This window comes from Pseudochaenichthys georgianus, chromosome 17 (genome assembly GCF_902827115.2).
Source record: "Pseudochaenichthys georgianus chromosome 17, fPseGeo1.2, whole genome shotgun sequence".
Classification (NCBI taxonomy): domain Eukaryota; kingdom Metazoa; phylum Chordata; class Actinopteri; order Perciformes; family Channichthyidae; genus Pseudochaenichthys; species Pseudochaenichthys georgianus.
In genome coordinates this window covers 10,014,928-10,031,767 of record NC_047519.1, presented here as the reverse complement: position 1 = coordinate 10,031,767, position 16,840 = coordinate 10,014,928, and the positions used below count along the sequence as shown (strand labels likewise).

General features: G+C 41.9%; 1 protein-coding gene across 2 annotated transcripts; it reads left to right on the top strand.

The window, feature by feature from the left end:
- Positions 1-919: 919 nt before the first annotated feature.
- On the top strand, positions 920-15,314 carry mier1b (mesoderm induction early response 1b, transcriptional regulator). Of its 2 annotated transcripts, none has more exons than XM_034104465.1 (13): positions 920-986; positions 1,736-1,760; positions 3,327-3,475; positions 6,082-6,270; positions 6,395-6,524; positions 6,618-6,685; positions 7,224-7,296; positions 7,390-7,541; positions 10,344-10,425; positions 11,307-11,401; positions 11,775-11,821; positions 13,223-13,350; positions 13,782-15,314. In XM_034104465.1, exons 1-13 carry the CDS (start codon positions 978-980, stop codon positions 14,108-14,110), a joined length of 1,476 nt encoding a protein of 491 aa, XP_033960356.1. In that variant the 5' UTR covers positions 920-977; the 3' UTR covers positions 14,111-15,314. The 2 variants fall into 2 exon arrangements, with proteins under 2 accessions (XP_033960356.1, XP_033960355.1); XM_034104464.1 differs by having other exon boundaries at positions 11,694-11,821.
- The last annotated feature ends 1,526 nt before the right edge of the window (positions 15,315-16,840 follow it).

Here is a 16,840-nt window from a genome sequence, read left to right as displayed (position 1 = left end):
CAATTCTGGGCCATTTATTGTGTAATTTCTCCAAAAACATATAGTAACAATGCCTGTTTTGCAGCCTTAAAAGGGTGCTCATCAAAAATAGCAGGACAAAATGCATTCTTGTACTCAGGAGGGGGAGGAGTATTACTGAAAAAATACATAGTAAAAGTAAAAGTACTTCATAGTAGTTGTGGTAGTAGTTTAATTAGTACTGAGGCAAACAATATCAATATCATTAAGAGCTTATGGCAAAATGTATTTGTTATCGCTCATCACATTTAGCAGAAGTGGCTTGATTTTGTTCTCAGTAGGGGACTTTGACAAGAGTATTCCTAACAAATTAAACAGTAAAAGTACTTCATTGTATTGCTAGTAGGCGTACTACTACTGAGTCCAACAGTATCAATTTCCTTAAAAAAACTAATGGTAAAAAAAACGTTTATCACTCATCAAAGCGTCAGTGCCGCTTCACAGCGATTACCGTAAATTAAGAGCTGCTGATTTGAACAAGCAAACGCGAGAGACTGCTGAGTTGACCGCAGTGTTTCACGGCCGACACAGGACCGAACTGATCTGCGCTCTTATTTTGTAAACAGCTACTTCCGGTAGCAGAGTATGAAACAACGGGCGTTTTTTCGTTTCTGTTTTCTAGTGATTTTATTATTTGTTTTGAGAGGTAGAACATGAAAATCATCCCGTTTTTTAAGTTTAATTAATAACTTTTTGGACCATGATAAAGAACAAAGCCTTGTATTTCAAGTTTATTTCTTCAATTTTAAAACAAAAATCAAATATCCACTCGTATTTAGTTTTTTTAATATCATTTTGTGAAAAGAAAATCCAATCACCAAAACATACACTGGCCCACCACATCATGTCCCTGCATCATCCGCGTTTAGGAGCATTCTGGTGTTAATACTGCAGGTGGGCGGGGCTCTACATCCGGGGACCGCCGCTAACCCCTGACGTGACCCTGCAGGATTGCAAACATGGCGGAGGTAAGAAAGTGAAATAAATATTTGGGGAAAATAAATGTATCCTGCAAAATAGTCGGTTCAGTCGAACGTGTTCATAGTTTGCGTGATGTAGCTTTAATACACGAAATTAAGAAGCACATGTTTACGTTGCTATATTTTGCCAATTTCTTCACAGAATGATGTTTAGTAAACTTCGGATGTAGCTAACGTTAGCTGCGCTAGCCTGAAGGTAGCTGCGGCATTAGCGATGTTACTTCTCGGTTTTGTTTAAGAATACTGAACTATACACTTTAACGCTTTTCATTATATATGTAGCAGCAGCTTGGTGTTTGGAGGTGTTTTATGTATCTTTTCCCGGTCACTATTCACAGGCAGTTGATGCCAAGCGTAAGTTGGACGCGTTAGCTTAACGTTTGAAGGAGATTTAGCTTTATATTTGTATGTGAGTTAGCCAGTAAGTACATTAACACAGTAAGTGCCGGTCTGTTAAGCTAACTGTGGTTGAATGCAGGCGATACGCACCACTGTACCTGGTTTAATATCGAGATGCTTTGGAAGTGGTGACAGTTTTCTTTGTTTCTTTTCTCAGTGAACTGCATTCGGGGCACAGGGTCGAGCGCGCTTTTTCTTTACTCACATCTGGCTCTGTGTGTCAGAGTAACTTACTCCAGTTATCAACAGCGCTAAGCCCTGTGCAATTGTAATGTTATAGGAAAACGTAAGATATTTTGAAGCTGTCTTTTAACTTTATTTATGTTTTTGTTTTCCAGCCCTCCCTCGGGAATTCGAGCCCAGGTAAATAACGTCGGAGCCTTTTTTGTTGATGTTGTTGTTGTTGTTGTTGTTGTTGTTGTTGTTGTTAGTGTGCACCTAATACTACGTTTTCAATAGGATTCTTAAAAAAGAAAATGTTGGTCAAACTCAGAATTAGAACTTGCCATTATCCAAAATTAATTAATTGTTGAAGAATTAATGAGCTCTGTAATATCATTAATTTATTATTTATTTATGTTATTAACGACTTCTAAAAATAGGTTGATTATTATTTTTTGTTGCCAAAATTGTTTATAAACAATGATAGAACACATTTAAAATCATGATTGTTAAAACAAATAATCTTATTTTGCAAACCTATGTTAATATTTCACAATATGCATACTACCAAATAAATGGTCATAGTGTGTATACCTTGCATCAGTTTTCAAAAGTTCTTACGAATTGCTTATTTTTCATTGGATTATGATGAAACGTGCATTGAATATCAGAAAGAAACTATAGACAATTTGCAATATGTGTATATGTAAATATTAGGGCTGTCTGTCGATTAAAATATTTAATCGTGATTAATCGCATGATTGTCCATAGTTAATCGCAAATTAATCGCATATTTTTGATCTGTTCTAAATGTACCTTAGAGGAATATTTTTCAAGTTTTTAATACTCTTATCAACATATGAGTGGACAAATATGCTTTATGCTAATGTTTATTATCATTTGAACAATGACAAATATTCTCATGAATATTAAACACAACAACCTCTGAACATTACAAATATTCGCCTCAATTCAACCTGGAACCTCTCTCATACAATAATACAATACAAATGGTGTGTGTGTGCGCGCGTGTGTGTGTGTTCGTTGGAGCTATGTGCAACTCAAGGCATATGCTCGAACGGGAGGTGCCTAGACTCTGCAATCATGTTGCGCACTATCCGTGCTGAGTGTGCTGACTTTTCGTACAATGTCCCACTGTCTGGCTTCCTGCATAAAGTCAAGTGCTCGGCGCAGTTGTGTGGATAGAGCGCTCCTCTGTTTTCATTTAAACAGCTCCTTATATCCGTTAGCTCAGCTAGCTAGCACCAGATGCTAACAACAACAGTGCACGTAAGGTCTCTCTCTCGCTCGCTCGGGCCACACATACACACACCCTCCCGGTCCTCCCGATAGCCAGTCGGTGAGCGTGGAAGTGTGGTCTGCCACAAGCGGGCGGCAGGAGCGGGGCTGTCAGCATCAGCTTGTAGAAAACTACGGGGCGGCCGAGGAAAAAAAATACACATGCGTTAAAATAATTAGTGGCGGTAATTTTTTTTTACGTTAAGCGTTAACTTGACAGCCCTAGTAAATATCTGTTGCTGAATGTTTACAGTTATCAAATAAGAAAATGAATATTTCTAGTAGCTTATTGCATGCAAAGATTTCATCTGTATTCACAACCCTGTTCCTTAACACATCTGTTATGTACATATACATATATTCAAACTAAATAAACAGTGATACATTTGCACAAGTAAATGTCCAATTCAGTCATATTTGCTGTCACCTTTTGCAATATTGCTTTAATTTTTGTGTTTCCTTGTGTAGGAGGCTCAGCAGTCGCCGCTGACCATGATTTCGACCCATCAGCAGACATGCTCGTCCATGACTTTGATGATGAACGCACCCTGGAGGAAGAAGAATCGATGGAGACGTCAGATGAGACCAACACCAACGAGATCGAGGATCTTGCACGCGTGAGTTTCAGGCTCAACTTGTATTCGTTTTTTTCAGCCCTGTCCGAAAAACAATAAAGTGTTTTGGAGAGAAACTCCCTCTGGAGGGAACACAGGGATTTTAGCCTTTGTAGACCATTTACATGCACTAAAACCTTTATAACACACTACAGGAGAGGAGATAATAGGGCCTCTTTTTAATATCCAATTCGACCCCAGTGATTTGTTTAATAATAATAATAATTCATTTATTTTATATAGGCGCCTTTCAAGGCTCTCAAGGTCGCCGTACAAACACATAAAAACAAGATACACAATACCTAACACCAGCATAAGAAACATAAACAAGACAATGCAGTATATAACAAATCAAATAAATAAAACAGAGGATGTGTGATGGATAACGATCAGGGTGGATATGCGAGTGTGAAGAGATATGTTTTGAGGCGTGATTTGAAAATGGGGAGAGAGTCAGTGTTGCGGATGTCAGGTGGGAGGGAGTTCCAGAGGCGGGGTGCAGAGCGGCCGAAGGCTCTAGACCCCATGGTGGTTAAACGGAAGGGGGGTGCAGTGAGGCTGAGGGAAGCAGAAGATCTGAGTGTGCGGATGGGTGTGTTGATGTGCAGGAGGTCGGAGAGGTACAGAGGAGTGAGGTTATGGATGGCCTTAAAGGCGAGGAGCAGAATCTTAAAAATGATACGGGATTTGACGGGGAGCCAGTGAAGTTGCTGAAGAACAGGAGTGATGTGGTTAATGGAGGGGGTTCTGGTGATGATGCGGGCGGCAGAGTTCTGAACCAGTTGAAGTCTGTGGATGGATTTGAGAGGGAGACCAAAGAGAAGGGAGTTGCAGTAGTCGATGCGGGAAGTGACCAGGGTGTGAACAAGAATAGCGGTGGTCTTAGGGTTAAGGGACGGGCGGAGGCGGTTGATGTTGCGTAGATGGAAATAGGCAGACCGAGTGATATTACTGATGTGAGATTTGAATGAAAGTGTGCCGTCGAGGATGACACCCAGACTCTTAACCTGAGGGGAGGGGGAGACTGAAGAGTTGTCTATAGTAATTGAAAAACTGTCAGGTTTGGTTAGGGTGGATTTTGTGCCAATGAGGAGAACCTCGGTTTTACTGTCGTTAAGTTTGAGGAAAACCAGGATTTTATGTCCTGTAAGCAGTCAGACAGGGAAGATGGAGGGAGGATGGTGGTTGGTTTGGAGGACAAGTAGAGCTGGGTGTCATCCGCATAGCAATGAAAGTGGATGTTGTGTTTACGGAAGATATAGCCTAGAGGAAGTAAATAGATGATAAAAAGAAGAGGCCCCAGGACAGAGCCCTGGGGAACACCGGTCGTGACTGGAAGTGGCTGTGATTTGAAGGTTTTGAGTTGGATGAACTGAGTGCGGCCAGAGAGGTATGATTTAAACCAGAGGAGGGGTGTGTCAGTGATCCCGATGGAGGTCAGTCTGTCAATGAGGATGCTGTGGGAAATGGTGTCAAAAGCTGCACTAAGATCAAGGAGGATGAGGATGGTTAATAGTCCGGAGTCAGCTGCCATGAGGAGGTCGTTAGTGATTTTCACCAGTGCTGTTTCTGTGCTGTGATGGGGGCGAAAACCAGATTGAAATTGTTCGTACATGCTATTGTCAGACAAGTGGGTATGGATTTGGGATGCAACAGTTTTTTCCAGGATTTTTGAGAGAAATGGTAGGTTAGATATGGGACGGTAGTTATTAAAGTTGTTGGGGTCTGCACCAGGTTTCTTCAGTATGGGCGTGATGGCGGCTGATTTGAAAAGTGAGGGGACAAGACCAGAGGTGAGGGAGGAGTGTATGATGACAGTTATAAGGGAGGACAATGAAGGTAGACAGGCTTTTACCAGGGGGGTAGGAAGAGGGTCTAACTGACAGGTAGATGGCTTGGATTTACTGATGAGGTCAGATATTACAACAGCAGAGGGAAGTGTGAAACTTGAAAGAGAATGAGAGAGAGGGTCGGTGAAAACAGGGAGAGATACACTGCAGGTGGTGTTAGTTGCTGGTGAATGTGGAGGATGTGGTTATTGTACATCTCTTTGTGAACGACAAGTCCAGTTTTTTTGCAGAGGCGTTCCAATCGACGGCCTTTTGTTTTGAGTTGGCGTAGTTCAGGTGTAAACCAAGGAGCAGAATGGGTGAAGGAAACAGACCTGGTTTTTAAAGGAGCCAGGGTATTGAGCAGTTTATGAAGATTGTTATTGTAATGAGAAACCAGTTCATCAGGCGGGGATGAACTATTTATGCTGGGGAGGTTGTCAATGCCGCTGGAGAGTGTAGTTACATTAATATCCTTGATGTTGCGGAAGGAAATAACACGTGACAGATTTGGTTTGGACAGTGTTAAGGTGACAGTAAAGGATATTAATGAGTGATTAGAAATGGGAAGATCAGTTGCAGTACATTTAAGAGGAGTGACACCAGAACAGCAGATCAAGTCCAGAATATGTCCTTTGGAATGAGTCGGAAAATCGATATGTTGCTGTAATCCAAAACTGTCCAGGCAAGATGTGAAGTCCTTTGTGAGAGCATTGTTTACTCATCAAATGATTAGTTGTAACTTTATTTTAATTTACAATGTGACTTTTCTGCCAACAGGAAGGAGACATGCCCATTGATCAGCTGCTGAGTCTCTATGGTTATGGGGGCGGCTCGCCCGCAGATGAAGATGATGATGACGAAGACGAAGAGCCTGAGGAGGAAGATGACGATGACGAAGAGGATGAGGAAGAAGACCTAGACAACGATGAAAGCAGTAGAAGCACCGGCGAGTTAAAAATAAATGAAGTACGTCTGTTTGTCTTGAGCATCTTTTCAATGATATCATTCCCATACATTTTAAATATTTAGTTGTGTTGACTGTTTTTGTATTTTCAGCATTGTTGGCAACTAGATGTGTATGTTTTTACAGGGTGATGGAGGTAAGATGTCATCGGGACAGGGGGATGAGTCCCAGATAACATCTGAAGTCCGCACGCGACCAGTCAGGACGCTGGGCACAGCAGAACTCATTCGACCCCAGAAACTGAAATATTTTGAAAGTACGTGCCATCTTCATCGTCTTCTCTTCATCTTTTTCTTTCTTTCTTTGGTTGAGATTTAGCTGGTTAAACGGATATCACATTGTGCCTCAGGTAATAATGATGCAGAGGATGAGTCAGATGAAGATGAGGACTATGTTCCATCGGAAGACTGGAAAAAGGTATGTGAGATGTTTCTATTTTTCAGAGTGGGATACAGGTTCAATTACAGCTTAATTTAAACTACACTAAAAAAAAGACATATACCGGATAAGAAAGATGGTTTAATTAAGTAAAATAGCAAATACCATGATCTCAAAATACTCCATTTCAAGTAAACGTCCTGAGTTGAAAATGTTAAGTTATTACGTTTTCTAAGCTCAAGGTACTTCAAGTATCACATGTTAATGTTCTCAGTAGGCACAACGACTCTTTAGAAGATTATTATATTATATTGTTTTTTTTAACCAACACATACATGTGGGAACATTACAAATGTGTTGTTTTTCAATGTGAGGCCAATTTACTAACGATTTCCCTCTGGAGGGAACTTTGGGATTTACATGCACAAAAACCTTTAAAACACACTACAGGAAAGGGAAAACTCCACTAAGCACAAATACTAATTAACTTCTGAAACAGAGTAAACTTTTCCGGTTATATTTGTAGTAAATGATGAAGTAATTGTCAGCCTGTCTAATATGTGTTTATTCCCAACAGGAGATCATGGTGGGTTCCATGTATCAGGCAGAAACTCCTGTTGGCCTGTCTAAATACAAAGACAATGAAAAAGGTAAACTTGATGTTTGTTATCAACATCTGCAGTCTCTCTTGGGTCTAAAAGAACTTTATTGCATTGACAGCTTTCCATAAATTCACCCTCCAGTTTATGAAAACGATGATCAGCTGCTGTGGAACCCAGAGTGTCTTCCTGAAGGCGAAGTGGTGGAGTTCTTGACGGAGGCGTCGCGGCGGACAGGAGAGGAGAAGGGAGTGGACGCCATCCCAGAGGGAAGCCACATCAAAGACAACGAACAGGTGATACATCTGAAGCATGTGACAAAGTCTATATCTGTCTTTCTTTGAACAAATCCCATGAAAAGACCAAAACTGTAAAACTGCAAAGTCATCATGCTATTGTCTGCTAATGTACACATCAATCGTTATGTACTTATATTACGCTGTACCAGGATCTAGTGATATCCAAGCAACAGAGCTTCATTTAGCATGAAATAATTATTGCACTGTATATATATATACACACACAGTGCAATAAGCTTCTTAGTGCAATAAGAAGCTACAGGGACGTTAATCTAACGTCGGTAATATTAACTTTATTTAATACAACATTTACGGTACAAGATTTAATCATACAGCTCATGTAGTATAATATTTTACAAATGATGAATTACAGCAAACATGTGCAATATATCCATTATTACAGCTCCGTGGGATGGCAGTAAGGCGATATGGGTCCGTTGTTATTGTGCACCCATGGGTAAAGAGAAACTCATGTAGTGCTGAACACGTAACATGAACGTGCCGGGCGGCGCGGTCCCGTGGGTTAGATGCGCGTTCATAATGCAGAGGGAAATAACTCTCAGAATAACGTTATTAGCACATTTTTACAACTTGAGGAACGAATGTTTTTAATAAGGGCTATACAAGTGTTCATACTGGGTAGTTTATTTAGTTAAATACAGACCACTCTCTCCCCATGTAAGTCAATGGGAAAAAGTGTTTCTGGGCCTGGCAACCAAACGGATGTGCAGTACTGCCGTTTGGCCACCGCGAATATTTTCATCTGAGTCCGGCGCACTTCCTGGGGGCTTGGCTGCAGAGCCACTACTTCAAGTATACTACGTCATCGAGTGGCGCTGAATGCTGGGCATTTAAACAGTCCTTCGGCGCCACTCGATGACGTAGTATACTTGAAATAGTGGCTCTGCAGCAGGTTTACTCGACATTGAGAAACGGCCAGTGTGAGCCCTACAGCCCTCATGTGCTGTTTACACGGGAACGAAAACGGTTGTATCCGCTACTTTTCTCTTTCGTATAGCCCGTTCGTTCACACGAGGTCGTAACGGAAACGCGGAAACGGACCCCTCAAAAGATAACGGGTCCCAAGGTGGATAGATCTGCGGCCGTTTGGCCCCCCCGCTCTGGGGGGCCAAACGGCCGCAGATCTGCCGTTTGTTGAAATGTAGCTACTTGCTCATCCCCTGGACAGCTTCAACATTTTTGGAAATCATGAATGGACCATTCATGATCCGTGCATGCTGTTCACCTATGAGACTGTTGTTATCATTTCAGTATTGCATAATTTGGTAGAAAATGATTTAACATGTTGCTAAAAAGCAGTTTGATGTCTATTTATAATTCATGTCGGCATCCAGGTAGAGTCTGGTTGATTTTGTAAATCAGAGATATCCTCACCACGACCATTGGTTAGTTTAAGAGGAGATACAATTTATAGGGCTGCTCGATTATGGCAAAAATCATAATCTCGATTATTTGGTTCAATAATTGATATCACGATTATTAAAAACCATTATCCATTTACTTTGAAAACATCCATTTATTGAAAGAAAATTATTTTTGAACAGTATGTTTTTAACAGTTGATTACCCTGAACTTTAAGTATAATTCAACTGAAAAACCAAAAAAAAAATTAAATAAATAATTGTTTTATTTCGATTATGTTGTTTTCATAATCGTTGCAAGCCAAAATCGTAATTGCGATTGAAATATGATTAATTGAGCAGCCCTAACAATGTATATACATAATTTCCTTTGGATGACGACACGCTACTTATTTATCTTCGACATAGATCTTCATTGTTGTCCAAAAACACATCAGTGAGCCGCACTTCTGCACTCGTTCATGCCCAATGAAGTTTATGAAATATTTTATTTGTATTTTCCATACGAGTCATGCTGGCTAAAGACTCCTTGCCTAGCTGCTGTAATGATGTACTAAGCCTATAAAAAAGGAACACTTTGAATTGGAAAGGAAAAAATCCCCCTTCCTATATTCACTGGATCAGGGAAGTGATGCTTGGGCTAGACTTGGAGAAATTGAGATATGCAGTGCGCGGTTTAGTCAACAAATACGACAAAACTTGGTCGCTATTTATTACCCATGTTAGAGGCCTATCCCTCACCTGATTCACTTTGCATCTGTCTTTGACTATTGACCTGGGGTCACTAACTTTGGGATGGAAGTTGTTACGTACCTTGTCAGACTAAGGGTTTAGAAGGCTGGCAATAAGAATAGCATAAACTGAAAGGCTTTTTTGGGTTATGTGCGTGATGTCTTATATCTGATTATCTACTCGTATACTGTCTATTATCGTCATTTTTGTTGTATGTATTTAATTTGGTTTATTCCTTATTTTTATTTTTCATTTATTTTACTTTTATTAATAATATATTAATATATATTTTTATATATTTTATATATTTTTTCTATGACCATTCGTTTTTTTTTTGTTTTTTTTTGTCGTTTGTCTATTCACTGGGGAATACCACCTGGAGGGGGAGGGGGGTGGGATCTGGGGCGTTTTCAACTTGTTGTCATAAATGTTGGACATACTGTATTTGTGATAAACTGAAAAATAAAGTTGTTTAAAAAAAAAAAAGGAACACTTTAAAGATTTACACCTGGAGTAGGAAAGAATGTGCTCGGGGCTGCGGACAGTGTTGAGAGACTGACTAATATGTTGTTGGTCTTTTCATGGGTTTGTTTCCTGATAAGAAAACTGTCACACAACATTTAAGACGTCTTGCATGTGTTTTGCTCTTTGAATGGCTAACGTTAGCGTGTTTGTTTCCCTGCAGGCGTTGTATGAACTAGTGAAATGTGACTTTGACACAGAGGAAGCTTTAAGAAGACTACGGTTTAATGTAAAAGCAGCCAGAGGTAAGTACACTATCACGCCTCAATGTCATTCACATATTGAGCTTCACTCTTCTCTCATGCAACATGGTTCCTTGGTGTGTAGACCACGACAGTATACAACCCCTGAACCGACACAACTACAAAGAGACACAAAGTGACCGCAGAGAGACACGACTACAGAGAAATCCTGCCCAAAGACACCAAATAACTGCCCTCTGGAACACATCTCCACCTCCCGCTGCCTCAGCAGAGCTCACTAAATCATAAAGCACAGCTCTCCCCCGGGTCACAGACTGTTCTCTCTCTCGCTTCAAGTCACGGACACACAGACTCAAAAACAGTCTCTACCCCTGGGCCGTCAGGCTGCTCAACCACCACACATAATAATAACTGTAACCATTCTCACACATACACACACTTTTAATGCACTTTATATACTATTTTTATATCAATATTTTTAACTATTTATTCCCCCGTATGATTGTTTATGTTGTCTGTCCTATTGCCGTGTTTTTTAGTGTTATGTATGTGTTTGTGTGTTTTGCACACCGGACAGAGTTGCACTCTGCATCTCGTTATACTCGGTGTGTAATGACAATAAAAGGCTTTAACCTTTTAAAAATGACGACAAAAAGACTTCAAAGTACAAAGAGAAACAACGTGAGCACAAAGACACACAAAAGAACTGCAGAGACCCATAATGTCTACACAAAGAGAACTAAAATGACTTGAAAGGGCCCCTGTGTGCTGTTCCTGATCAAATGGAACTTCCAGCCGCTAAAGAACTTGTGTTTAAACTGTTAACTGTTAACATGCATCGACATCTCTGCAATCAAAGATGGAACTAACCATCGTCATGTTGCAGAGACACTGAGGATTAACTCTGTTTTCTCCTGTAACAGAAGAGCTATCTGTCTGGACTGAAGAGGAATGTAGAAACTTTGAACAAGGATTAAAAGCTTACGGCAAAGACTTTCATTTAGTACAGGCCAACAAGGTAAGAAGTGTTTAAAAAGCACCTTAACGAACCATTTCTGTTTTCAATCGGTCATGTGTGTTGGTGTGTGTGTTGGTGTGTGTGTTGGTGTGTGTGCTGTCTGTCATGCTCAGGGTTGGATCAACCTTTCTGCATTTTGAGACAAATGGAATGTGTACATTAGTGTCCGTTCATCATTTGTCCTCGTCCAAAGCAATCATTTGATTTGTCTCTTCTCTGAAATTGTACTGACATTTCTCTTCAGACGTTGGTAATAATTATTATTTCATGTCTGCTGAATTAAATCTTTCAGGTGAGAACTAGGTCTGTAGGAGAATGTGTGGCCTTTTATTACATGTGGAAGAAGTCTGAGCGTTATGATTTCTTTGCACAGCAAACCAGACTTGGAAAAAGGAAATACAACCTTCACCCCGGTGTCACGTAAGTTTCAAACTTATATATATATATATATATATATATATACAGCTGTGGGTGAATTCTGAATGTAATCGTGGTTTCCTGTTTCAGGTTGATGTGTTTGTTATTATGAAAAAAAGTGTAATGTTTGTTAACCTTTATTTATCCACGTCGGGAAATTCAGGAGTTACAACAGATTTGTATACAAAAATAGAAAAGGTTAACTAACTAAGATCTATTTGCATGTGAGTGTGCAGTGCAGACTTGATGTATGTACAGTATGGGTTACTGTAAATGGGTTACATGGTTAGCTCTTGATCGTGCAGCAAAAACAAGTCAGTTGGTGGTTGGTTCTTCATGCAGACACAAAAGACATAAAAAGGGATTAGAAAGAGACACAAAGTGACAACGAAAATGGGGACAAAAAACGGATAGAAAAGGTATATCTCCCCCCCCCCCCCCTTATTCTGGGTGTGAGTTGCAGAGTGTAGGAGATATCAGCCGTAAAGATTACTGCCTCCTCTCCCGTATGATCTTCAAATGTTTTACATTTTCTTTTTTTACTTGTATTAAACATAGAACAGTGAGGACTGGGACAAAAAGCACAAATACCTTTTTAAGATCCTTGGCGTTTAATAAAAAGCTTGTATTAACCAAAATGTAGAGCAATGTCCTCGCTCACCATTTCAACACTATCTTAAAGGTGGGGTAGGTAAGTTTGAGAAACCGGCTCGAGATACACTTTTTGTTATATTCCATGGAATGCTCTTAACATCCCGATAGCAATGAATATCTGAAGTGCTTTGACAATAAATCCATAAACAAAAGTCATCAGTGGAAGCCGTGGCGCTGTAAAAAGCACGACCAATCATCTGAGCCGGCCCGTTAAAGTAACTGGATGGCCTACCTGCCTGTCAGCCTTCCATCTGTGCACAAATTTATCTCGTGCCCTCATTGGTCATGTGTGTGTCGTGTGTGTTGGAGGAGGGGCTCTGTGAGGAAGTGGCAGATTTCTTCCGGCTGTGTGTTTTCAAATTCTAGCGCACTCGAGCTGGTTTCTCCAAAATGACCTACCCCACCTTTAAACAAAGGTCCTCTCTGACCCACATAACTTGTTTAAAAATAAACAAATCCTCACCCGGTTACTCGAGGTAATCCACAGACTTTGTTCTGATCATTTACATTTAGGAACTGTTTTTCTTTCTACCTGGAAATCTACTCATAGATGAGATGCAGATATTAATACTAATGCCGGCCTCAGCTGAGCTACAGCATCAAAATGCAGGTGGACACTAGGGGGCGCACTCCGTATGTTTTACCCAATTCCAGTTAAAGATGAATAACCTGCTGACAGACCAGCACAGTCTGCCTGTGTTTGGAACCACATCTGGAGTTGACGTTGTGTGTGCCGCTGTGTGTCCTCAGAGACTACATGGACAGGTTACTGGACGAGACGGAGAGCGCCACATCCAGCAGGGCGGCGTCGCCCCCCCCCACCACCTCCAGCAGCAGCGCCAGCCACTCGGAGAGGGAGGACAGCGGCAGCCAGAACGGTGAGCTGACCAACACACCGTGCCGATAGAAGAGCACACAACATGTTTTATGCATGATATACTTTCGTTATTATTATGATTCCATTTCATGTTTACTTTCCCTGCTCCTAATGTACTCTCTCTTCTCACGATCCTCCCCTCAGCCTTTAACTCATTGTTGCTTTGCTTTTTAGAAATGAATGAAGGGGGATCTTTTGGTAGATGATTCCCATTAACTGTGACAAAAGAGCTGCTAAGTGATTGCCTTGTCTTCTAAGCATATTTAGATCATTATCGGGATAATACTGGGATCACACATTTTTCAGGTTTAAAAAATACTGTTGGGTTTTTGACAGTGGAAACAATTTGAATTGTATTTGTGGTTCTTCAATCATTGACAAATCAACCATTGAATCATCTCAAGTCACTCACCTTTCATTTGTCTTCGTCAGGTATCGGCAGCCACAGTTCTGTCCACCCTGTAGACGGTACTCAGCTCCTCCCGGTGAATCAAGTCAAACCAGAGCCCGTTCAGTCCAACGGCCCCTCACACCCGGCAGCGGAGGCTCCCCCTCCTCCCATTTCAGACAGCAACTCCAACGGCTGCAGCCAACCCAGCGCGCCCAGCCACGACCAAAACGGCTCCCTGGAACCCCCGCTGGACCACCGAGACCCAGCAGCAGCAGCAGCAGCGCAGGAACGGCCGGCCAAGAGGTGCAGAACGGATGCGGAGGCGCTGGGCCAGAGTGAGGTAGAGCCTTCCAGAACACAGGAGAACTGAAGGAGCGCTGTGACGTAGACTTACAGACGCTGAAATGTGAGGTGGAGGCCGGCTTAGAGAAAAGACTCACAACACAGCCAACCAAACTGCAGTTGGTCCTCCGCCCCCCCACCCTCCATGTACTGACCGCCTGCAGAGCTCATCCCAAAGCACCACACATCCACCATGTCCTAGAAAATACCATCTCCCACCCATCGTCACTTTTTTGGAGACAAAGATTTGCCAAGAATTTCCTTTTTTCCCTATTTGTACTCAGAAAAATAAATCACCTGTGATATTTTTTTACACAAGAGATATTTCTATTTTTTAACAAAAGAAAACTATGATAGGTAAACGCTGTTCGAGCGATTTGATGAGACGGAGCACACCTTTTGAAACAGTTCTGTGCGTAAGTTGTAGGAAAAAGGAGATAAGGCCGAGAGCGGTCTCTTTAGTTGCACTTTGATTGTATGTTCCTCGTCTTCATCAACGAAGAGCGGCGTTGAAACCCAGCAGAATTACATTTTCACTACTCTTCTGAAGCCTCTGTCGCGGTTGGACTGATAAATAAGCCGATGGGGGGGTTTGTTTGTGTAAAGCAGCTGACATCAGTGATGTCCTGTATTATAAGTCATCCTGTTAGAAGATCGCTGTATTTTTGGATTTTCATAGTCAGTGCTTCGCTTTGTTTTTACTAGACAGAATGTCCGTGATTTTTTATGTAAAGTTTGTATAGATTTCTTACCTTGAGCAGTTGGTACATTTTTTATAACTGTCTGTTCATCTCCTTTGTTCCGGTCTCCCATGAAGAGAAGTCTTTCGCTCTGAGATGGATGTAATAAAAACAGGAGCCATTCCTCTTTCCCGCTCTGTTTGGCAGCACTTCCCATTCCTGTGTGATTTGAATTTGTGTTGCATTTGTGTGCATAAAAAAGCCCCACATTGAGGTTGATTACGCTACTTACTCAAGTGCTTATTTTGCGACAATATTTTCTCAGTAAGAGGCTTCAGAGAAACACCGGTTGACCTGAGCTTGTTTTGGTACAGTCGCTGTTCAGATTGATGCTTCTGTGTTTCACTTTTTCTCCAGCTTACATTCACAAATTAAGATACGTTTGTCTCCACCCATGTTGATCCATGTAGTCTTTTCTTTCCCTTTGTTGACAATGATGGGGTTTTTTTTCTCTGTAAATTATGACATTAATAAAAATGAAGTGTATTCCAAGAGTGGCTATGAATGGAATAACATCGGCTATATTTAATAAATGTATTAATGAGTCCGAGTTGTACTGTGAGTTTTCAAACGGCACTTTAGACAAAACAAATGCAACACTTCACGAATCAATTCAAATCCTTTTCTAACATCACTGTAGGCTACCATCAAAGTATCAAAACAAGATGAAGATTTGTTTTGCAGTTCAAGAATACAACACAAGGAAAAAATAATGTGAAGAATATTTATTTGTGTAATTCAATTTAACTTTTATAAAATAAAAAATGAAAGCACTCATTAGCAAATATACTGAAAGTTCCACTTTATTCCTGAAATAACTAATCCAATAAACCCCCGCCTGAGGTAAGCCCATAGGGTAAGCCACAATCATTGTTGTGGGGGGGGGGGGCAGGATTTTGTTGCTGTAATGTGAGATTGTGCAGATCGCTTCCACAATCCAGTGGGAGAGCTGTTGCCCGGTAACGGGCTTGCCCTTCTGAGGGTTAGCCCAGGATACAAAGAGTTGGTCATTGCATCGAAACTCTTTTGACCTGTCCATATAGGTGCGTAAAGCACGGACTGGGTGAAAAATCGTCCCCCCCGCCTGAGACAGTATGTCCCTGCGTAGCGGGAGCTGCCACGGTTGCCCGCACAGCAGCTGATATATCTCCGCCAGCCAGTACATTGCAGGCCAGTGTGGAGCTATTAGGATCAGTGTGTGTCGTTGTTCTCTCACTCTGGCCAGAGTTGGGGGTATCAAAGCCAGGGGTGGGAACGCGTACAGAAAGACCGGAGGCCAAACGTGTGTGCATCCATTGGATGTAGAGTCCAGTCTGCATATAGTGGTGCACCTCTAGACAGCAGATCTGCCCCGAGGTTCATCACTCCTGGTACGTGCGTCGCTCTCACAGAGAGGAGACGTCTGCCGCTCCATAAGATCAGTTTGCGTGCCAGCATGTGTAACTGGAGAGAACGCAAACCCCCTTGGCGGTTTATATACGATATTGTGGTCGTGTTGTCTGTCCTCACGAGGACATGATGTCCTCTGAGAAAAGGCAGAAAGCGTTTCAGGGTGAGGAACACCGTTAAAAGCTCCAGATAATGTATGTGTGACCGTTGGAGGTCTCTGCTCCAGAGACCCCACCCACAGGTCGACCTTCGTATATACCCCCCCAGGCCGTCAGACATGCGTCTGTGGTGACCACCTTCCGCGATAAGACAGCACCCATAGGCACGCCCCGTACTAGAAAAGTCGGGTGCAGCCAGTGGTGCAGTGCCATTACGCATTTCATAGTGACCATCACTCTCCGCGCGCCATGACGCACGGGGTCCAGTCTGAGGGCAGCTACCCAGCGCTGAAACTCCCTCATGTGTAAGCGTCCCAGTCGTACCACCAGGATGGCTGACGCCATGAGCCCCATTAACCGCAGACATGATCTGAAGAGAACATATTTGCGTGGCTGGAAATGAGTGAGGCAAGCCCAGAAGGCTTTCACTCTCTCTGCTGACAGGCGGGCTGTAGAGGGCACCGAATTCAG